Here is a 24,479-nt window from a genome sequence, read left to right as displayed (position 1 = left end):
CAGCCAGTGGAAGGCTGTGAACAGAGGAGTCATTTGGCTGAAGCAATGAGCCAGAAAAATTATCTGCAAAGAAGGATGGCTGTAAGTGAGGTGGTTTGGGATTTGTCAGGGTCACAGAGATATTTCTAATAGTCCAAGGCAGAGGTTAATCAAGACCAATGTGAGCACTTTGCAATGTGCAGTTAAAAAGCAAAACTCTTACATTTGTTGTCTAAGAGGCTTTAGAAATGTTGTCAGGAAAAGCACAGGATTTGACTATAACTCCAGTGGAGCTTACACCAAATTATGTGAACTGATGGTGGGACTTCTCCCTTCATAAACTTGGATAAAGCTGCTTCTTGGAAGAAAAGGCCATATTAAATGGTTGCATCTATGTAAGAGATCTCAGCATCATCTCCCTCTCTTTATTCTCATATAAAGAACATTATGTTTGGGAGATTCTTTAAGACTATTGGTGATGAAGATATCATCCAAGTCCAGCACTACTGCTAATCAGGACTCATGAATACAGCCAGTTACTGAATATAGTTCTCTTTTACTCCTTGAATCCAATTAATAACAAATGATTTATTAGCAATTAAATAGCTTATGTTTAAATTTTAAAGATGCTTGAGAGATAAATATTTGAGGAAATCGAGGTTATTACAGACGCTATCTCAGTTTGGATACTTGGCACATCAATTTGTTATTCTTTTTATTGTGAGAAACTAAAACGAGTGAAAAAGCAAATGCTGCTGCTTTGTACAAATTGCCCATGAAGCAAATAATTAAGTGGTGGCTGTATCTGGTGTACAGAAGAGTTGTTATGTGCAGCTGATTGCTACGGTCCAGGCTGTGCAGTACAGACAGTTCTTCATAACAGCCTCTGCTGCAATAACCAAGTATAATGAAGAATTTAAGTGGCATTATTTTTTAATAACAAAAAGGAAGGGATGTTTCACTCCAAGTCTTAAGGACATGTTAGCAAAGCCTTCTTTTTCTCTCTTGTATCTGTGAAGATGATCATATCGTAGAATATAATCATGTCCTTTAGCACAGTTCACAGGACATTTAACACAAGACACCCTTCCTTACTCCTTGTCCCCCTCCAGCAGTTACACTGGGTTTTCCTTGGCCATCAGGGTCTCTGGATGAGGCACTGGGCATGCACCTCTCCCATGCTGCTGATCTAAAGGTCCTACTTCTGCAGCTGAAAGCAACTGCAGCTTCTCTTGCCTCTTAGCTACCACCAGCTCTGAAGTCTTGCTCCTTAGCTGAGGTGATCAGTGATTTATTCAATAAGTACTAAACACAGAATGAGGAGCCATATGGATGGGCATTGTGGAGGGATTTGAACTAGATGATCTTTAAGGTCCCCTTCAACCAACCCCAAGCATTCTTTGGTGTCTTGAGGTGGTTACAAAAGGCTGTAGGAATTTAGGCCCTTCAAGTTGCATCTAATAATGGGAATTCTGAGCTCATGTTCATCCCTTGAAAACCACTGCCTGAGCCTGCCTGTGATGAAGTGGGTTTGTGAGAGGTGCAGAACTGGATTGCAGCCAAACGGGCTCTGACCTGGATTGAGAAAAATGCTGTGTCTTTTTGTTTCCCGCTGATTTTAGAGCAGTTGAATGTGCTCAGTATTTCGTAATGCCACATTCTACTACAGGGGAAAAGAAAATGTTAACTATACTCCACACAAATATTTAGCCGCTTTATGTAAAGCAACTGAAATGTGAGCCAGCAAACTACCCCCTCAGTCCACTTATTAGTGTTTTTCCCTGACTTTCTAACTTCAATTATTTTCTCATCGTTGCACCGTTCTTCCTTAATGCATGGATTACATGTCAGAACAGAAAATACACTCTTGTTTATTCAAGGGAAAAATTACACAAGTCCTTTTATTGCATGTCTTTATAAGCAAAGCAACTTGCTTTCTAAAGTGTCTTCATATTACAAACACAGAGGAATTATACCAAAGCAGTACTACTGTATTCAATAACAGCTAATATTCTTTCCCTTGACTCCATGCTGATGCAAAAACATCCTTGCTCTTAGGTTTAGACTATGCTTCAATCAGGCTGCCATAGAATCACCTGTGACTTTATTAGTCTTGCAAAAATAAGAGTTATTTTGTGAACATGGTGGCTGGAGAACAGTAGTTTGTATTTGTTTAAACTGCTTGTTTTAGAATCATAGAATAGTTAGTGTTACTTAAATTAAGTGCTTAATCTAATTAAAGATATTTTTGGGGATGTCTCAGCTTTAGCCTAATAAATCAGAGGCACAAGAAGTTACACATAGATATTTCCTTATTGCCCATAAATCTGTACTTATTACAACTATAAACTCTGGAATGTAGCTTTGAATCTCAGTTCCTTGAAAACTGTATAGCCTCTTACTGATGCTAGATATTTGAATAAGAGCAATTTTGAATGTGGGTTTTGATTGCTTCTAATTGTGAATTATGCTAAAGCTGCTATAGTCATTATCTTAAAAACTATTTAATTAAGTGTAAGTATCCAGCTGTGTGTATTTTCAAAGATCCAAACTGTTCTAAGATCTTGAACAGAAGAGCAATATATATACACACACATATATATGTATCTCAGGGTTTGTAAAAAAACTTTCCCTCCTCAGTTTAATTTCCTTACTTTGGGGTGTTTCATCTGTAGCCTTAATAGTGGGTTTAGTCTCTTTCTTATGTGTAATTTGAATTTGTGAAATAATAAGCAGGAATTACACTGCTTATAGAAAGAAACCTATATATTTGCTTAGAGGATATAGACTCAGGTAGCAGGATCAGTATGCAAAGCATCCTGGGCAGAGATAGGAATGGGGACTTGAATCCTGTTCTGCCCTGGCTACCAACGAGGAATGAATCTAATATGCTGTCACTCTTCTGTCCATTGCCATCAAATGTGAGCTGTTTTTTCTCTTAATTTTTCTTCTTTACTCTTTAACATTCCTAATTACATTTCCTCCCCTCTGAGAGATCATTGTCCTCCTTCCATTTTCACTCCAGACCCTATTATGACAGCAGAATGATACTAGTTCCCTATCCAAGTCAATCTCATCTCACTCTAGGGTTTTCTCCCCGATTATTCCCTGTCTGTCCTGTCTGAACTTCCTTCTTTCTCTGCCTGCCTTTTAATTCATGTCTTCACTCCCAAGTTTCTCATTTGTCAGTGTCCTTAATCTTTTCTGCCAGTCTCTGAGATGAGTTTATCTCCCTTCCGCTGCTTAATTACATAGGAAATCTCTCTTGATTGCCTCTCCTTTTTTCCCCCATACCAGTAGCATCCAGAGTCTTAACTTGGGCAGTCCCTGTTCCCCTTCTACACTCATACATGAATCTGAGCCCCCTTGGATGTGCGAATCCTCAGCTGGTTACACAAACCAGCAAGAGTTCAGCTAAGGCTTTTGCCTAGAATTCAAGCATGCCTCTGAGTTAATGGTGTGAGTTAAAGCATCAGCATTAACTTAGAGTTTTCTGGCTTTTGACTTTTCTTTTCACAGCTTGACATTTCTGTAATGCTTTGTTTTTCTAGGACTTCAAAAAAACCAGATGGGGAATAATGTCACAGCAGAATGCATAACCCTGGCTCTGGCAGGTCTGCCACCCCATCACCACAGCTCTCCAGGGCTGGTTAATGGTGTTGTCCTTGGTCATCCTGGAGCATTGCCCCTCCTGGTGCCAGATGCCAAAGAAGCCACCCTTTGGTGTCTCATCCTGAAGCCACCTTGGATAGGTGCCACCTTGTGTAGATGCAAGTCATGGGCTGGGGACACGTGGCCTGCCAGTGGTGCCAAGGAACAACAAATTAAAGCCGAATAACTGAGGTGACAGGCTGAAAGACAGCCAACAGGGAAGGGTCAGCCCGTGGGCAGAGCGGAGAATCGATTCACTAACCTCCTAGGTGCATCTCACTGATTTTCTGCAATACCTTGACAGAAACCAGATACTACAGAGATACCTCATTTAAAGGTATCAATAGGCAGTTGCACTCCAGTCTCCTGAATCCCAAATCTTTTCTGTACTCACACAATCACCCTGTCCCTCCCCAGCTACACAATATGTCTGATCTGTGGGGTATTATATACATCTTCCTTGAGCTGTGACAGGCTGGGTCTGTGCAAACCATTTCAAAGGTAGGATGTAGCTTAGTGTATTCTGGGAATGATTTCAAGTAATTACATGGATGCAGCTTTGCACAAAGGTAGTTTTTTTATGAGCACTGGAGATTTATTAGAGGAATGTAGCTCTGACTGTCACCACTGGATCACTACACACTGTATCTCAGCCATCACGAGGCTGTGTAGCTTCCCATATCCACATCCCATCCCAGCTGCTTAGAGGAAACAAACAGAATTAAATGCTTGTTTTGAACTGAATGTCATCATTTGGGTGTTTAAAATGGAATGGAATCAATCTGATCTGAAAAAATATAAGGTAATTGGGAGTTAAAGTGTTATTGGGTCCTCCTGAAATGCAATTAGAGAGATACTATTCATGTTGTGAACAGCACACCTCTAATCTTAAACTATTCTAGAAGCTTCATTTGTGTATTTTTTTGCTCTGCATTTGAAGGAAAGTTCCAGCTCGGGTTAATAATATAGTGGCAGTACTTCACAATGCTCTCCAACGTACAGAAGTAGCTATTAAACTGTCAACAGCACTAAAAGATGATATTTTGATGGCAATGGATAGGAACCCCATCTTCCTGCTCATCCTACTCAATGTTTCTGTAGCTTTCAAGCACAGTCAACCATAATTTGTACTGACTTGCATACGTGACATGGGCTGAATAGGTAGTCTGAGCTACAACTGTGCCAATCAATTTTTTAGGCAAAACTCACATAGCATCTAACAGACAGCTATTCCCTCTTCCTCCTCTGTACCTCTTGCAATCACTCCTGTTCACCATCTACCTGGAGACCTCTAGAGAAGTTGCAGGACATGCCAGCTTCATTACTGAAGCTGTTCTGCTGATATCAACCTGCATAATCCCCTTCCACAGCTGCAGCCAGAGATATCATTATATATACAGAATGAAGAGCAAATTTGGTCTCAGCACAACCTGCGGGGAAATGTTTCCATAGATGGAGTTGGCCAGTATCCATCTGCCCATCTTCTCCCTTTCTGCCTAACCTTTCCTTTAATGTTGCACATATCCTAAAGGACAATTTGAACATTTAGTGCAGGTGAAGAAATAGTGTGATTTCAAGTGAAAACGTATTTCTTGGCCATTGTCAGAAGTCTGCCATAGGAGGGGGTTACCTCAGGGGTGATGTCTGTAACCACCACCTCAAAACCCTACCTCACCTGTGATGTGGAAGAAGCAGCAAACTCTAGTTTGGGCCACAGTCAAGCAGATTATCACAAACTCAGCTTGTCCCTGCTGCAGTTAAAGCTGGTGATCAAATCTTACAAGTCGTTCAATCCCATCTACATCAAATGCTGACTAACTTTGTGTTTTTCTCAGTCTGAAACAGTCTGGAATGAGAATATTAGAGGCAGAAATAAGCTTATTTGTAACTTCTCAGGCAAAATCAAATTATTTCATATCCTTGTGGTCCAAATTGTTTTTTCCTCCTTGTATTAACTAGAATGATGAGAAAATAGTGGGAGGACAAGTGCATCCACCTGGAAAGTTCTGGAGAGGCTCAGCAGCAACCACTATGAAGTCTGCCATGAAACGTTCAGCAGCCTGATTTGCATTACAAAGTAATCATTCTCTGGATGAAATCTGGAGGTAAAGATCACCAAAACTACTGTACGCAACTGATAGGAGATATCAGTGAACTACATGAACACAATACGATGCTAAAAGGAGGTTTTTTCCTTATGTTCTCTATATTTGAAGTCTTTAAATGTTCTGAGTCCAGTAACTTTGTGTTGTTTGTATGGCAAAGGCATATCGTCTAGAAAAGTATCTGGAAAATGTAGAGGTCACTGGTTTGCTCAGTAGGTGTCTGTAGTAGGTAATCATCTCCTCCATTAGAGAAATGTACCTCAGAAGTACCTCTGCCTGAGGTATTTTCTCCTTGTAAAGCCCTTTGTACGCTGTAGTCAAGTTAAGTCTCTCCATCCTTTTTGACAGCAACCCAGCTTGAATCACATATTTTTAAGACCTTTTTCCTTAGTGAGTTCAAATAATTTCTGCAGCAATTTTCTACACTCTCTTATTTGGCAGGGCCCTATTTAGGATGTGGGTGCCAAAACTAACATAAGATTCTAGTGCTGCTTTAGCAGTATCAGATAAAATGTTTGAAATCTGTGCTTATACATCCCAATAGTGCATTATACAAATACATAGGTAATTAATTGAAGATTATAAATTCCTTCTTTGTGTTCAATTATTAGTTTTGTGGTCAATTAATCAGAATTATGATTATTGATATTCTTTTCAGTTATTATAGATTTCTAGATGGTAAATACTGAGGAGAATAACAGTGCTACTGCCAGTTATTTATATAACATCAAATAAAAATATCACATTGAAAAACACCACATTCAAAACCTTCTTTTACAAATAACACTGCACTGGATGACTATTTAACAGCAAATTATAAATTTGCTGGGTCTCATTGCAGGTTTTTTCATGTTTTATGTTTAAAAGAGGAACATTTTGGGAGTCGAGTGTTAGTTATTTAGCAATCCAAAAGGTCACTACAGAAATATGCACAAAACCACACGTGAGCAGTGCACTTGGAGATTTCCTCTTAACTTTGTTCAAGATGCACTCTAAGAGCCTGGCTTCACCATTTAAGTCAAGAAAATGAAATATTCATGTGCTGTAGATAGATATTGTTGCTGTAGCCACACAACCCGCGCCTGTTGAAGGTTGAGGATGCACAACTGAATTTATATGTTGGCCGTAAAACCTGCATTTAAGGGACACACATTCTAACCAATCAGACTAAATAAATCATCAGGCCCAGGTTTTATCATCACAGATAACCCTCATTAATCCAGCAAGTTTTTTCCTGAAGACAAAGGACAAAATGAATTGCTTCATTGGAGTTGCCTGAGCAGCATGCTAATGCCGGGAGGTGGAAGGCATGAATTATTCATGCCCTGGCAGCCTAGGCAGGCAGATCCTGGCTTTTCCTGTTACCATTGCAACAAGTGGCAGCTGGCCCAGCCGCGCTTGGGCCATTCCGCATCCTGGGAGAGCACGGAAATGCCTTCTGGAGAGGGAAAACCTCCGTGTCCCCGCTGCGCCCAACGCAGCCGGGTGGATTTTCAGGTTAAGCCTTATGCAAAATGGAGCCGGGAAGCACAATCTTTTGTAACTCGGATGTTCTTGACCATAAACTACTCTTCGTGGAAGAAAACGGGTTGCTTTGGTAAGTTTGTGCAACTTTTGATGTGTTCTGAACCTGCTGTAAAGTGTTTCCAGTAACTCTACTGTGCAGTCTTTTACCAGGCTTGCTAAAAATAGGCTGCTTTCTTTTCGCTTTTGAAATGACTTAAAGAAGCCTAAAATGGTATGAAATGGCTTTATTTTTAACTCTAGAAAATACATAAACAGTGTGTACAGAACTGACACTGAAGTTATGATCGAGCCTTCTTAAATTGTCTCAACTAAATTTTCAAATCCCTGTAGCACACTGCTAAACCAAAATATAGTTATGCTCCAAGTCTGGTTTCTTGCACCCAAACCTGAGATTAATGTAATTCAGTGTAAAACTGGAGAGCCTGAAAGAGCGTGTGCTGTTTTTCATAAGAAATGTTGGTTTCTTGTAAGTGTAACTTGTGGTGTTGCTCTTTATTCAGGTATTTCTGATTGGGTTGGGAACTGAGACCTGCACAACATTCTTACTGTGCATTCACTATTCTGGTAGTTGTTGTATTGAAAAGCATCAAATCTTACCCAGTTTTTCTAAGGATATGAAGGAGATATATTCTGTATGTGAAGCACATGGCAGTGATGAGCTAAGGCTAGACTTACCACTTCTGTGTAAGGTGAAAAGCATCAAAATGCTTTGGTTTTATTCATTATATTCATTATACACTATACCTACCTGTACTATTTGTTTCAGCTGTTTGTGTTGTTTTCCAGTAGTGATTCTATCAGCATTGCCTGAGAACTCTCAGGTATGTGGCGCAGTTAAAAGCTGGTATAAACAATCAGCTCCCCAGAGCAGAGGCCATGGATTGGAGAGTGAATAGGAAATGAATCGTGAATAAGTTTTGATTGTGGATAACAAGCTCTCCCTCTTTTTGTTTGTTTTGTTCTAATTACACAGTCCAGATTCTGCTGCTTCTACTTTAATTTCTTTGTTTTGATCATAAAAGTGCTTTATTTAAAATCCAAGAGAGAGCCAAATTTTGAAGGGATAAAAGTACAGCACAATGATATCTTGTGCTAACAGTAATTAAATGCCCCATGTTTGAAAAAAGAAAACAAGAGGTAAAAATAGGGATATGTAAATAACAGGAGATACGTAAACAATGGATGTAATCCTGCACTCCTTAACGATGGGAGTAATCCTTATTCACGTAAGTAATCGTGGTGGTTTCAATAGACTCGCATCAGTAGGTGCTGTAGCATAAGGCCCATATTTTTCAAGGAGATAACAGTGTCTGTCTTACGTGGGGTTTTTTTGTAATGTCATTTTAGCAACAGGTTTTAGTGATGTGTTTAAATGCATTAGTGATAATATTAAATTAGGTTTTACCAAATGTCTTTTCTGCTTCTAAAAGTATAAAGGAGAAAAATGGAATGATGCATTAGAAGTGTCTGTGGGCAGCTAGAAGCCCCACATATTTTATTAGAGATGTGCTTTGCAGTGGTATAGTGCTGCTCACCCTGTTGCCTGTGTTTGTAGATTGCTTTTTGCTACATGATGTATATAAACCTTCCTCCTTTTAGGATAGGATGTCACTTGAGCAAAAAATCACTCTGACACCTGATGACTCATAAAGTATATTTGGGTCTCCATAAAAGTGATGTTCATAAATATTGTTCATTTCTCTGATTTAAATACATGGGGTTTGTGGTAACGTCCTGTGAATGGTTTTTATCACTGTTATGGTCTCTGATCTTGTCAAATAACATCTGCAGTTCTGCCTTGGGAATGACAGATATGTATAAATGTTGTGGATGTGTTACCCTCCTCATCAGCCCAGCTTGGCACTTCTGAGCTTTCCCCTCCAAGATCACACAGTGCTGCTCTGTAATCCAGGATGGGGCTTGAAAGCACCTGTATGCCCTTCCCCAGGCACTGCATCTGTTAATGAGGGAAAACTAATTACTTAAAAGCTTTTAGTGTGATGGGGTTGAGAAGTATAAATAGTCATGGTGGTGCTCTGCAAGCCGTCAACCTGTGTTTATGCTGGATGCCAGCAGTGGCATGAGTGTTACCTATAACTGCTGCAGTCGTTGGTGTGGTAAGATGCCTCCTCTGTGGAAATATTCTCGTGTGCACCCTGAAGGGGCCAAAATAGAAATAAAGTCAATAATGCCATAGATGGTGGTTCCAGAGGGTATATAAAACTTAGACTTAAGTGCAGTTGATATTGAGTACCTGTTGTCTTTTTGTTGGTTGCATTGAGGTATTGAGAATGAATCAATTGTTCTTAATCAGCTTCATTACATGGCAAAGATGTTTGTATTTTGTATTTGCAAATGACCTATACTATATTATTAGTATCTATCTGCACAGAGGTATCGTATAGAAGCACTTTAATACTGAGGCTACAAGGCTCTTGTGGACACAAGAGTGCTGGAGGCAATAGGAAGACCAGTGCCAAGAGGCTGGAAGGGCAGACTGGCAACTGCTGCCAGGGGAGGAACTGGGGTGGCCTTTGGCAGCAGCGTTTCTTTTTGCTTATTCCATGCACGGTCCCAGCAGAAGCATTAAGTCTCTCCAGTTTAGTCCCTTTCTGTCCCCTGCCCACGGGGTCAGCTCCTAGTCCTTGAAGAACCCCAAAAGCATTGGTTGCACATTAACTTGAACTTTATAACCACAGTTTTAAGGGTTTTTTCCCTACATTCATTCTCCTTTGTTGAATTACACAAAATAAATCACATGCAAGTCTATCTGTTTGAGGATCTCCTCCTGGCAGTGGGCTGAGGTCAGGGGCCTGTTTTAATTTTTACTACCTTATATGACTTCTAGAGGTGGCTCTTCATGCAAATTTATTGAGAAGTCTAAAAAATCTTAGCCAAAAAATGTGCTGTAAATTGGTTCAGCTCATTTTGTATCAAAAATATTGTGTGTGGTGATTTGGAGTAGTCTGGATTTTTCTCTGTGCATACAAACTGCACGGGGTAAGAGCTGTTTTCTGTAATCACTGCCATGTCGTTCTCATGTCTCTCTTCATAAAAGGATGCCCATGGCTCCCTGTTTCCCACCCAGGGGAGAGGGCAGGGGGATGTGTAGTCTCCACTGTTTCCCCAGGTTAGAAGCTCTGTAAGAGCAAAGCTATGGGTGTGCATGCTGTGAGCAATGGTAAGAGCAGGTTTTTGATGGTTTGGCAGCATTCTCTGCTTTTCATGAGATGTATTTTGCTGCTCTTTGGAGTTGGTGGCATAAAGGCAGGGCATTGTGGCTGCTCTGCCTGACTGTGGGCATTGCTGCAGATGACAGACTGCTGCATTAACGTGGAAGTGCACTGAGGTTTCCTATTTAAGGCTTCCATTGCAAAGCTTGTATAAACAGTGGTTACACCAGGCTGAGATATTTGAAATGATACCAACCTGCAGTTCTAAGCCCAAGTAGTATCATAGAATCACAGGCTGGTTTGTGTTGAAGGGACCTTAAAGCTCACCCAGTTCCAACCCCTGCCACGGGCAGGGACACCTTCCACTAGAGCAGGTTGCTCCAAGCCCCTGTGTCCAACCTGGCCTTGAACCCTGCCAGGGATGGGGCAGCCACAGCTTCTCTGGGCACCCTGTGCCAGCCCCTCAGCACCCTCACAGTGAACAATGTCTTCCTTATATCTAGTCTAAATCTACCCTCTTTCAGTTTAAAATCATTCCTTTGAAACAAATAAACCTGTTCCTTCTACACTAAATAAAAGACAAGTGTTAAAGTTCAGGTAGAGGAAATATTCTATCTGCTGTTTTGTCTGGGAGCCAGTGGCAGACAAACAGAAGGACTGGAAAAGCCAGCGTGCAGCCCGCACAGGGTGCTGCTTGAGCAAGCTCTGGGAGGGTGGCCCTGGGAGAGCTGAGCACTGCCTGAACACCAGCCACGGACTTTAGTGGTGGCCCAGGTCAGAGCCATGTAGCAAACTTCAGTTGGTGTAGCATGTGGTCACTGGCTATGGAGGAGAGCCTGGAGCAGGAGATGTGTCCCTTGGTCCAGCATGTCCTTGTGATGGGACTTGCCACGTTTGTTGTGTGTAGGATCTCAGGGACAGCACTGACACATGAGTGACCACATGATAGTCTCCGTCACAAGGCATTGTGGATGAGTCAGTTTGGTTTTTAACTTTAACAAAAGACTAAACCAAGATAACTACCTTAATTATATGCTTGTTAGTTGGGGACGTTCAGCCTGGAGAAGAGAAGGCTCTGGGGACATCTTACAGCAGCTCTCAGTGCCTAAGGGGTCTACAAAAAACCTGGAGAGGGGCTTTGGACAAGGGATGGAGGGACAGGACAAAGGGAATGGCTTGAACCTGCCAGAGGGGAGATTGAGATGAGCTCTGAGGCAGAAGCTCTTCCCTGTGAGGGTGCTGAGGCGCTGGCACAGGGTGCCCAGAGAAGCTGTGGCTGCCCCATCCCTGGCAGTGTTCAAGGCCAGGTTGGACCCAGGGGCTTGGAGCAACCTGCTCTAGTGGAAGGTGTCCCTGCCCGGGGCAGGGGTTGGGACTGGATGAGCTTTGAGGTCCTTTCCAACACAAACCAGGCTGGGATTCTATGATTCCAGGTGGAAAAGGTGAGCTGGTATGAGTTTGCATATTAAGTATGACAACAGTACAGATAAAACTGCAATGCAGATGAACTTTAAATAATGATTTTTAGTTGTTTTCCATGCCTTCCACTGCTGTAAATCCTGTTTTGTGTCTGAGAGTAGCCAGGCCTGGAGAAGCAGTAGTTCTTACCCTCTTTGTGGTCCAGCCAACCCCAAGCTGATATCTTGCCAGGGCAAGTGTTCAGGAGTGTTCTTCCTGCATAGAACATTGCTCTTGTTTCTGTGTCTCTCCAGAGAGGCGGAGGTGAGCAAAGTCACCCTCAATCTGATGTGTGTGATCCCAGGCCCAAACCTGTTTCAGATTTCCATCAGTTAAATACAACATGCATTAATCACGTTTCTGTGGTGGTGCAACACGTCAGTCAAACACCTGGAAATCCACCTGGGGTAACTGACAAAATTCAGTGTGAACTATGCTGAACAAACTGCAGAGGGTGGGCATACAGTGGTGAGTACTATCTATTTGGAACATGCATAATCTTTCCTTCGCTCCCTGCAAAGTACACCCAGCCTCTCACTGAGTGTTGCATCCTAGTTGTTGATGGTGTGTTACCATTAGTAATGAGGGTCCTTCATAAGGCTGTATAGCAAACAACTAAAAATATCTTTTTTACCTTTATATAAACCTTTCCTGGTGATTAAAGACCATCAGTGTAGGCTTCATAAGGGACAGAGGCCATAATGGTGCAGAATACACAAATAGCAGTGATTAATTATTAACAGATACTGTGGACATCTTTTGGAAGGTGAAAAATTGAGTGAAGAGAATATAGATACAATTTCCTCTGTATCTGTAGTATAGCCCAGGATAAACACATGGGAAAAAATAAGTGTTTTTAATAGCAGAAGATCTTAGAATCATAGAATCAACTGGGTTTGAAAAGACCTTTAAGATCATCAAGTCCAACTATTCCCCAGCACTGCCAAGTCCACCACTAAACCATGCCACTACGGGCGTCATGATGATGGAGCAGAAGTAACTCCAGCTGCAGTCCTCATGGGTGGTGTGAAGCACCTCTGGGACTGTGTTTCAAATCTACCGGTTGGAATTTCATTGCTTGCATTTATTTTTATACTTCTATTGATCTAAATTTCTAGCATCTCTTACAGCTGCATACGTGTAAAATAAAGTTGGGAGGTGGAGTACACAACAATCAGGCAGGCTGGGGAGGTATCTTGCATGGCCTGGTGCATAAGTCCCCATGGGGAAATGAGACCAGGGCAGAATCTTGTGAGGTCCTAGTAGGGCTCGTGAAGGCTCTTTCAGAAATTAATTAACTATTTATTTCATTATTTCAATAATATCAGGCTTTAACAACAAAGTCTTAGAGAAAGAGGGTTCTTTTTTCCTCTGCAGTCAGCTGTAGTTATCACCTTTAGGCTACATTATACTGAAAACAAGGCTTAATCAGCTACTATGTGGCTGGCTAAAATGTCATTCAACCCTCTTTTTTGCTCATGTGACAGAGTGGATGAAAATGAGACACCCATTAAATTGAAGGCAGGCACTCACCCTCATTAATAACATTGTGCAGCACTGCAAAAGGAAAAGGGCAGTCTGCAGTGAGGTCCTGTGCTAACCTGTGGGTAACAGCACAGAACTTCTCCGTGCACTTTTAAAAATGAATTGAAGCAATGTGACTTCATTCTCCCTTTCTGCATCTAGAATTGGATGGTGGTAATACAATATGTATTGTCACACTGAGTGTGGCATACCATAGAGCGTGATGTGGAGGTATCTCTCGTAGAATCCTTTCTGTATAGAATAAAATAGTTGGATGGAGATACAGAATTTAATGGGAGAAAAGAAAAGCTGCCTACCAGAATGGACAGAGATTGAGGGTTGCTATGGTTTCTTTTATAACAATCTTCCAGCCACAGCGATGGCTCTTGCAAACATCACTGTATGGGGGTGTATAGAAATGTACCACAAATCAGCACCAGCCTGTGTGTAAGGACCAAGCACACCAGTGAGTGTTCAGCACTTGGTGGGTGCTGAACATCACCACTTCAGCCATTCCCTGTCCTCCCCTTAATACTGAGTTGTCACAGTGCAGACTGAGAACTGGCTAGTGGTGACATCCTTTGCTTGGCAAAAAAGTAATGATATATCTAAATCACCCAAACTCTTCCTTTCCTGTTGTATCCTCCTCATTTTGTCATCCCATAATTCTGCATCTCTCAAAGTTGGAGTTTTTAGGGCAAATGCTACTTTCTCTGGGTTTTTTCTTTCTTTCCCTTTCTTTGCCTGCATATTGCCTTGAACAGCTCATGACCTAGTTCTGTCTCTTAATTGCTACTGCAATATGAATTTTAATTCCAGCTAGAGTCCAGATGCATTGAGGATACCCAGCACACGCCAGGGCCATTGCCATTGATCTTACAGGCCAGTGCTTTCCAGCCCTTAACCTTTTGAAAACAAGTCTTAAACCATCATCATACATTTCACTGTTGTTTGGTGATGGGAAATGGAGATAATAACTTCATCTAAATGCTAATATGTATTTTTCTCTCACAGTTTAGTTTGTTTTACTGGTCTTTAAGCTTCAACTAAAAATATTAACAGAGATAAATGTGAACCTTGTGTCTGCATTCTCCAGTGCCCAAGTGAACCTGGCCGTGGGCACTGACAATTTCTTGGAACCCATTTCTGCTTATAAAACTTAATATTTTTTTTCTTCTTTTCATGGCCATTTTATGGACATTGGTGGTAGAAGATAAGTGGGTCATCAAGAACTATAGATATCATGTATCTGGTGGAGATCATAACTTGATTAACAAGGTATTAGATTTAGGATGCTCCAAAAGAGTATGCTTTTGGAGCAATGTAAGCTTTGTTCACAAAAAATTGTCTTTATTTACTTTAGAATAAATAGTGGCTTTTATATACTGGCTACAAGAAACCTGGAGAGGGGCTTTGGACAAGGGCCTGTAGGGACAGGACAAGGGGAATGGCTTGAACCTGCCCGAGGGGAGATTGAGATGAGCTCTGAGGCAGAAGCTCTTCCCTGTGAGGGTGCTGAGGCGCTGGCACAGGGTGCCCAGAGAAGCTGTGGCTGCCCCATCCCTGGCAGTGTTCAAGGGCAGGTTGGACACAGGGGCTTGGAGCAACCTGCTCTAGTGGAAGGTGTCCCTGCCCGTGGCAGGGGTTGGAGCTGGAGGAGCTTTAAGGTCCCTTCCAACACAAACCAGGCTGGGATTCTATGATTCTGTATTCATTGGGTTTTGAGCATGTTGCTGATTTCCATTATTAGTTGACATTTAGCTGGTTTGCTTAGCTAAGATATCCCTCTTCTGCTCCACAGAAACAGGTAGCAAAGGAAAAGTATCAATATGCCTTCTAGTGACTGTTCCAGAAAGGCTTAATTTTAATCATTTGAAGATTGCAGCTTGTGAAAGACACTGGAATCCATTGGGAGGAGAAGAAAAGCATACAAAAAACATAAGCTGTTTTAGGTTAGATTTGATCTTGAAATGCTGGGATATGCTAGTTTTCGATCAGAATAGAAATTTAATTGTTCATATTAAGGAAACTGCAAGATGGGCAAAAAATTGCAGTTTCTGGTTTACACATCTTGCCCAAAACAGACCTGTACAAGGCATGTGTGAGAGGAGTTTTTCTTTATGTTATACTAGTTGATGTAGAAAGTAGAAAAGGAGTCGATAACAATCTGAAGACCCAGAGGACAAGCACATAGTACAGTCTGAGAGACAGGAATTCAGTACATTAATCCTAAAGACCACCAAACAACTGTGGAGCTGAGATTTCAGAATAGAAACCAGTAATTCAGCTGCAAAATAAATCTCTTTAGAAGGAAACTGTCATGATATCACTTGCAAACATTTTAGAGCAGCAAATTAATCTAAAGGTTATGAGTAAGATAGCAGAAAGTCATCCCTCTGCTCAAAAAAGTGCTTTTCTGCTTAGGAAAAAGACCTGTTCCTTAGCTATAGGGCTGAAGCCTTTGCCTTAAGTGCAGAGAGTCATCCTAACATAACCGTGTCTATATTGTTTTCTTGATACCCACATTCACAATATGAAATCCTTAAATAAGGTTTCATCTTCTTTTTGCATCCCACGTGGAGGCAGGAGACCAAGTTTCTTGGCCAGCAAATCTGTATTGGTCTCTCGACTCGTCTTTGTATGCTTGATGGCAATTTCTATGCTGCTGTGCTGCCCAAAGCCAAGCCCTCCTCCCTTAGCAGCATGAAAAGCCTTCCTCCAGCAGCTGAGCTATTAGCAACCACCTTTCATGTGCTTCTCCTGTGGGAAGTGTGGGCTGACTTGGTTATTGTACATGGGAGGAGGATGCAAGAAGGCGAGCCAGACACCACCGCAGGTCCCTTTTCTCTTGCAGGTGGAAAGATAAAAGGGCTTGTAAATGGGTCTCTGAGTCCTCTTCTATAAAACCAGGGGGGCTTTTCTTGCTTGGAGCTTCTTGAGGGGCTGAGAAGGGCCTCCTCTTGCATAGCTTCTGCTGCTTTCACCATGCAAGGCTGGCATGGGGTGCAATGGGACAGGACCACAGCTCCTGCAGCATCTCCCTGGGGAAAGCTGGTGACCTTGGAATCGGATAGTTAGCTGCAAACCTCTCCCTGAACAATGGGACTGCACAGGGAATGCGTGCAGGAAGCATCCAAGGAAAGAGGGCTCAATTATGGCTGGTAGGCTTGTGCAGGGTTGAAGAGCTGCTTTGGTGGCTCCTTACAGGAGCTTGCTCAGCTTGGGGAGCAAAATACTTAGAAGGAGCCAAGGGGAAGGAAGCTGGGAATAGCTCAGTGAAATGCAAGGAAACTCGTGCTACTGTCTGTGTTCATGCTGGTAAATGAAGTCCTGCTTCAGGTCTGTGAGAAACAGCAAAGGGAAGAGTGAGCAAGGGGTGTTTTGTCCCATGGTGGGATTGCCTTTCCAACCCTTCCAGCCATTAGATGATATGGCAGGGTTTTTTTCCTTTCCACCCCTCCCAGCCAATAGATGATATGGCAGGTTACTGTGTAATGGCTTGGTCTTCATCAGCTGTGCTCATTTACTGTCTGGATCTGCAATGAGCTGCTCTGCCTCATGCATTCCCCTTGTTACTTCTAATATTTTTCATCTCCCCCTTCATGCTCCTCAGGTAACAACTGAGTTTTAGCTGGAATTCAGAAACCAGCAATAATATTTCCAGAGACAATTCATTTCTTTAATTTGCTGTTGTTCTGGTGCCTGACACTTCCTGCTCATGCAGAGCTCTCCCTGGACTCAAAACTCTCTGCACTATGTGGATCTTGAACACAGTTTATTTTAATCAGGGCTCCCAGAATTTGGTAACACTTCAGGCCAATTCCTACAGAAAACCAGAATGCATTGAGCAAAAACATGTGCAGCCAGCGATCAAGCGTAATTGCCAACGATTTCACACCCACAGAATCCTTGCTTGACTCTTAACATTCCTGGAGCCCCATCTTTCCCATCACTGTTTCCAGCAAGAATCTCACAGTCGCTAGGGGATGGAATTTTTCATGCACTTACATAGGAAATATTTTTAGCATGAAGTAGAGAATTTCCCATACAATTTTCTGGTTGATATTTGCTGTATTAAAGCAGAAGGATCAAAACGCAGTGAGAAGCAAATCTCTAGAGGTCCAGGGGCCAGGTTTGATGCAGGTACTATCCAGGCATTCAAAGTATTACTTAAATTCAAGCCTACTGAATTTAACTGGAGCTCTGACAATTACAGGCTGTCACAGGAGACTTCCACTTCTACTCCTGACTCAATTATCAAGTCTCATGCTTCTCATAATAGTACTGTTGCTGTAAATAAAGTTAAGTTCATTCTTCTTTTTCTTTAAAAAAGGAAAAAGGAAGTGGCTTCCTTCTACCACCTAGAGTTGAATTGATCCTAAGTCTCAGAGGAGTTGTTGGTTGAATTTGAATTCAGTACTTTTTCAGTGAAGTTGTGGTTATCGATGCACTGGGTTTAAAAGATAAAGCTTCCCATACTTATTGCCCATTCCCAAATTCTCACTATAAGAGCACCTAGTGCATAAAGGCTAAAAATAATGATACACCTATGCAACTTAGGTCCCCTTAAAATTTTAGAGACAAGAATTGGGAGTAGACACAGTACTTTAGCATATCACTAGATTATCTTTAGTGCTACTGTATTTTCCATAATGCATTCTGTTCCTTATGCAGCCTAATACTTGTTTTCCTTGTTGCCTATTCTTGCATGCTGAAAAGATGTTTACATTAAGCTGTTCGTGACTCTTGGTTTTCTTCCTAAGTGATTAGTTGATTGCAGCTCAATAATGTTTGAGTAGCTCAAATTATTTCTTGCACTTCATGTTTGTAGCGCTCTGAGACTGTCTATAGACAACTTCTGAATTGTGTCCAATTCTAAGACTCATTAAATGTGCATGTGTCAGGCTCCGCTTCCCGTATAAGTGTTTTTCTTCTTTTACTGCTCTCCGATTCCAACTGGGGTTGCACAGGCTGACTGCAAGATGGTGTCAGCAGAGGATCATCCCTGCACAGTGCTCCCCTGTTGAAACGAAATTCCTCTAAACCTGGGATTCCCAAACTGAGAAGTGCGCTCCGTAGTGCTACTAGAATATTGGATTGCTCCCAAATGCCTTCATAGAAGTACTTAACTGAGCTGTGTGAGATAAATACCTCCATAGAGGCAGTACCTCAGAAAATACCCGTATCTTGTAGAGGTCCTTGCTGTACCCCTATGGCTGTACCCCTATGACTCTACCCCTCTTCCAGCTCTGCTGAGCTCCCCCTCTGAGACACCCCATTAGCTACAAGACATTCAGGCTGATGTCTGAATGAAGAGGTGAGATTGTGTTTGACTTCTGTATGTCAAGGGTGGTGCTGAGGATTGAGATATGTGAGAAGTGGCGGGAAGGCTGGGAGATGGGCAATAGTTTGGCATCCTAGGTAGGTGTGTAAGGATTTGTTATGGTTTAATAGAGTAAGAAGCAATTGATGCATGCCTTGAACTTGCACATACATGCCTCTCTGGTACAGAACATATATCTTTAACCAGTTTAACACAATGTTAAGGAACAGGTGACAGTAGGATGGAAACCCCATGGAAGAGATGCAGTTTAGCAAAAAAGAGTGTATTCTGTGCTACAGAGCTTAGTGCCACCTAAGTTGGTTTTACAGGAGCAGAAGAGAGCTCCTGTCTGGGCTGAAGCTTTTGGTTCTTATTTTTTAATGTACCTTCTTAAAGTACTTTTTGTAGTGCAAATGCATGAACAGTCCCTGGAGCAAATAATTCCTTTTAGCAGTTGATTGCCTCCCCTATTCCTTTACATGTTTCCTTTTATCCCATGAACCCTCTATTGTTTTACCTGTCCCACCCTTCAGCCTGTCTAATAGTTTTGTCCTGGGAACTGGGAAAATACACTTCTGAATCTCAGGTTTAGAGTCCATGTCTTGTTTCTTTGTCCCTTTAATAAGCCTCTTAGTTATACCTAGAAAAACTAGCTGGGACAACTGACATGAAGGAGTGGGTTTGAGCTGTGGATCTGAGCATGTAGGAAGAACATGGCAGTTATGTCCTGCACATTGGCCCGTCACCAGGTTTGAGTATTGTTCCCTCCGCTGCCCCAGTTTAAATCACCAGCTCTCTTGATTTTCTTGTCTCTAAAGTGTGAGACTTTTCCCTTTCGTCAAGCACACCCCTGGCTCAGACCTGAAGCTGGATTGTGGCCTCTATCGTAGTCCTCGGCCATTCAACAAAGCACAGGCTTGGAGCAGCCGGAGCAGTGCTGCAAATTTGGAGAGTTTTCAGCACAACAGCTTGGGTGGAAAACTGAGCGATGGTGGTAAGAGGGGGCTGTACCTTCAAGAGGCCACAAGGATGCTCAGAGGGCTGGAGCAGCTCTGCTCTGGAGCCAGGCTGGGAGAGCTGGGCTGGGGCAGCTGGAGAAGAGAAGGCTCCTCAAGGGGACACCTTAGAGCAGCTCCAGGGCCTAAAGGGGCTCCAGGAAACCTGGAGAGGGGCTTTGGACAAGGGATGTAGGGACAGGACAAGGGGAATGGCTTGAACCTGCCAGAGGGGAGATTGAGATGAGCTCTTGGGCAGAAGCTCTTCCCTGTGAGGGTGCTGAGGCGCTGGCACAGGGTGCCCAGAGAAGCTGTGGCTGCCCCATCCCTGGCAGTGTTCAAGGCCAGGTTGGACACAGGGGCTTGGAGCAACCTGCTCTAGTGGAAGGTGTCCCTGCCCGTGGCAGAGGTTGGAGCTGGATGAATTTTAAGGTCCCTTCCAACACAAACTACTCTGTGATTCTGTGAACTGCTACACGAAAATGAAGCTTCTCCAAAACCCGTATTTCTGCACAGACATCCACCCTCTGCCATGCACCACCATGGACTGCACACCCACGTACCAAAATACACCAAGACCCACAAAACGTCAACAGAAAGAAAATGCTGTATTTGCATAGAGATTTCATCCACATTCTGCTGCCTCCTGGTACCTGCTGCTGGGGAGAGATGAGGTCTCTGGGCAAATAGGCTCGTCAGTGATGTTTTGTATAAAGAGGGGTCATTAACTCCACAGTGCTGTTTCTGAGGATGAAAAGTTGTCTTTTCACATTGCAGGTGTTTTAAGTGTGCCCTGGCTAAAGATTACCTGAACCTGCTATAAATTGAGATGTTTCACTAATGGGTTTCTTGGTTCGTTAGCCAAATTGTGAGTATGAGGGAAAAGGGAAAAGCTCAGAAGGAATTTCCCTTGCAATCCTTAATGTAAACGGTGAATAATGACTTAAGTTTGAACAAAACCGTGATGTGATTTGCAGTGACAGAGTTACTTCTTTACTTTGGGATCATTTGTCACCTTTAAAGCTTTGTGGGGAAAATGATCCTCAGCACTGCCTCATTCTGGCACAGTGTGACACCAGGTAAGAAAGCATAATCGTAGCAGTATAATGTAATAATCACAAATTTTGTACAGGAAACACTTTGTGTTCTTCCTTATCTATTGCTTTAAGTAGTGAGATGACAGGATAAAGAGCAAAAATCTTTAAATGTCAACTTTACTGCAATGGATGCTGTGGATTTGGCTTTACTTCCTTTACAGCCGTGTAAGCAACAAAAATATGATGAGTCCCTAGTTTACTCTCTCTGATGCAGTGCACTCGCCTTAAAATCCAAGCTTAACTATGAGCAGCTAAAGCGAATGAATTCCTGTAATTCATCAAATAAACACCGTAGAATTTAATCAGTTTTGTGAATTTCCTGCCATTGATTGTTATGGCGTGGCTGTAGCACGGGAGGTCATTTGTGAGCACAGAATTGCTAGTTGTGTGACAGGGAAAAAAAGAAGGCTAAAAGAAAGGTTAAATTAAAGAAGCTGCTAGAAGCTGGTTTTGTGAGATGAACGTTTATTATCTAAATTAATGACAGCAAACCTCCAATTAGCTGGATGTTGATGCAGAATTACAGCTTTATAAGGTAAATACATGTTTTCTCAAGCTGAAGGGTTGGGTAAGGAAATGTTTAGCCTGCAACTGTAATAGGGTTACAGGTAGATGAACACTTTCTGTGTACTGGGGCACGGTGACCTCACTGCTGTTGCTGACAAATCTTTGCCATAAATCTCTCACTGCTTCCTAACAGCAATTCAGACTATGGAACTTAGAGTTCTCTAGAGTAATAATATGGGATGGGCAAAAGCCTTGAATGTGCTGCTCTGTTTTTCAATGAACAGCTTAGCTTTTATTTTAAAGCAGAGATTTCTTCCTCAACCCAGTGCATGATGTTGTGCCACAAATAAGTTTGAAGTGAGACCTCTAAACTTGTTTCTTCTCTGATAATTTATTGAATTCCTCTGTAAATATACATCAAAGAGAACAGCAGCGATGAACTCCCTTTTGTTGTGGTTTTTGCAATTTATATGTACTAAAATAATAGCATAATGGTGTTATTTGAACAATTTACTCCTTGGAAAGGGTAGAATTTTCTAGCAGATCATCTTTGTGAAAGATGAGTTAATCTCCTAGGTGTCATCTCACAGTAAAACACTGCAGTTGTTTGCATTCATGAATACCTGCAGTTTACCATTTAGCTGTGTATAGGAGTTACCATCACTATGGCTCTGAATATCAGCAAAGAAAAATACCTGGTTTGTAAGAAAACATAATGAAACTGTCCTAACAAACAAAGGCCTACATCAAAACCCCAAACAACAAAAACCTCACCCCAAATCCACCTTTGCATTATTTCTTAAGGTCTTGTGTTCCTAAATCTTTCTAAAGGATGCCTACAATGTCTTTTATAGAAGTCCTCTGATGGGAATATAATAACAACACTGGGTCAGAACAAGGATCCAGTCACATCAGGATTAATGTACATTTTATATTAGGCAGCAGCTCTTCCCTGTGAGGGTGCTGAGGCGCTGGCACAGGGTGCCCAGAGAAGCTGTGGCTGCCCCATCCCTGGCAGTGTTCAAGGCCAGGTTGGACACAGGGGCTTGGAGCAACCTGCTCTAGTGGAAGGTGTCCCTGCCCATGGCAGGGGATTGGAGCTGGATGAACGTTAAGGTCCCTTCCAGCCTAAACTATTCTGTGATGCTAGGACCATTATCCTGATTTAGGTTCAAAATTTAATTACATGCTGTTCAGAAAAATATATCTTCTAAGGTGCATTTATCTACATGGTAGTTTCATGTCTCCCCCTACCTCTTCCTATGCATCTTATGAAAGCTGTTCATGATTTATTTCTTTTTGCTTATCTTTACCATATTGCTTCTTCTTTGACTTCTGCTGAAAAGTCCCAGCTTATATAGTGTCAGTACTTTTCTGGGCCATTCAGGGAAAAATACCACTTCTTGGTATACTTCTGCTGGTTTAGGGTGGAAATTGAGTTTAAGGGGATTTTGAAGTACTGCTGGGGTGTGTGTGTGTGTGTTTACCTCGTTTACTGTATATTTCCCTTGATTCTTACTCTGCTGCTTTGTCAGCCTGGCCTTCTATCATTTCTATATAATTTATACTGGGGTTTCATTCATAGTGTGGAATGATTTATTTTAATCCCATCACATGTCTGAGATGCCTGTGATACCAATATCCCTTTTTAAAAATAACCAGATATCCTGGTTTATTCCTTTTTACATTCTGGGTTACTCAGCACTTCTGTGCTATGTATTCTTATTCAAACTTACACAGTTAGTAGTGCTTCGGTTGCTATTTTCATGCTCCATGTATAAATGCAACCTTCCTTGTCTTGACTGTTCTTTGCCATTGTCTTTTCTTTTCACCTGAGACTCTCCTTCTCTACTTTCTCTGAAGATACAGGTGCTTTTATGGCCATCTTTTCTTCATCTTTTAGTTTTAAAAAAAGCCAAAAAAAACAAATATAATAATAAAAAAACCTAAGAAAACTTTCTCAGCTCTTAAAGTCTTAACTGTACTGTTCTATTGTGCTTTTCTATTCTGATGTAGATTCTGCTTTCTCTGCAGGCGCCCTCCTTGGACCACAAGGTTTTCCCACTAAATCTCTCCCTTTCCCTCTGTTGCATTTTCCTTCTCAGGGAATCTATTAGAGTGGGACTATTTTTTCTGTGAGGGTTGTTCTTTTTTTCCCTCTGTGTCCACCTCTGTCTTTCTCAGTTTGTCTGAGGAGGTATTGCTCTCCTTGAAAACTGAGTGGTATTTCCAACACGTCATCAAAGCCTCATAGTTATGCATGTTCTTGACCCAGATCCCTGGCTGGGCACCAACACACCTTTTCCTTAATTCATTTTCCCCTTGCTTTGATCCCCACTGCTGTTTATTTTACATTTCTAGCAAGCTCCACGAGACATTTAGCAAAGGCTTTGGATATAAGATGAATTCCAAAATCCATAGCTTTTCCTCATACTGTATTTTCAAACTGAAATCCTCTTGAAAGGTCACTCGAAGGCTTGAAATACTTGAACATTTAGGTTGTTGTTGATTTTTCTCAGGGTGATTCACTAGGTACCAAGCTTATCGTGCTCTTCTACTAAAAGCAGAGTTAGTTTTCTTTTCTTGTAAAGAAAGACCCCACTGAGCTGCTTCCATATAGCTGCTGGTGGAACTGCATTATGCACAGGTGGTGCACGGATCAGACCAAGCTGTGTAGACCCTACTGCACTAGAGAAGAGAAACTGTTTCATGTTTGTGAGCTGTAGTTAAACTACTCCAGTTAGAAATGCTTATGATGGCTGGTTCCTTTTCACGGATCATAGAGGCAGCCTTTGAGTTCCAGTAGCTCTACACATCCCCAGTGGGATGCCATGGGGACATCTTTATTGTTGGTGGCTAGTTTATATGGGGCTCTTTTTGTTAAGTGAATGGTCTTGGTCATCATGCTATAATAACGTGTTTGTAGTTGTTGTACGGTTGTCTGTGGATGTGTTGTATAGGATAATGTATTCAAGGAGGAGGCTTGGTTTCATATCCTTTCACCAAGTCTGGTTATTGAACTCACAGTTCTATGGGCAATGCCAAATAGTGTGTAATTTCACAGACATTTTATGGTAGATTAAAACTGAATTGACTCAGGAATGGCTGAAGATGGTTCTTTTATAAAAGAAATTAGTTAA

General features: G+C 41.9%; 1 protein-coding gene across 1 annotated transcript in view; it reads left to right on the top strand.

The window, feature by feature from the left end:
- The first annotated feature begins 7,166 nt into the window (after positions 1 to 7,166).
- The window catches only part of LOC104402709 (chromosome unknown open reading frame, human C10orf90), a 68,942-nt gene continuing 51,629 nt past the window's right edge, over positions 7,167 to 24,479 (top strand). Inside the window, exon 1 of the mRNA XM_010010658.1 lies at positions 7,167 to 7,332. Within this exon, the coding sequence (XP_010008960.1) occupies positions 7,167 to 7,332 (166 nt within the window). The remainder of the gene's footprint in view (positions 7,333 to 24,479) is intronic.

The sequence above is a fragment of the Nestor notabilis genome, unplaced genomic scaffold (genome assembly GCF_000696875.1).
Source record: "Nestor notabilis isolate BGI_N333 unplaced genomic scaffold, ASM69687v1 scaffold223, whole genome shotgun sequence".
NCBI classification, from domain to species: Eukaryota; Metazoa; Chordata; class Aves; order Psittaciformes; family Psittacidae; genus Nestor; species Nestor notabilis.
This window is presented reverse-complemented; position numbering and strand designations above follow the sequence as displayed.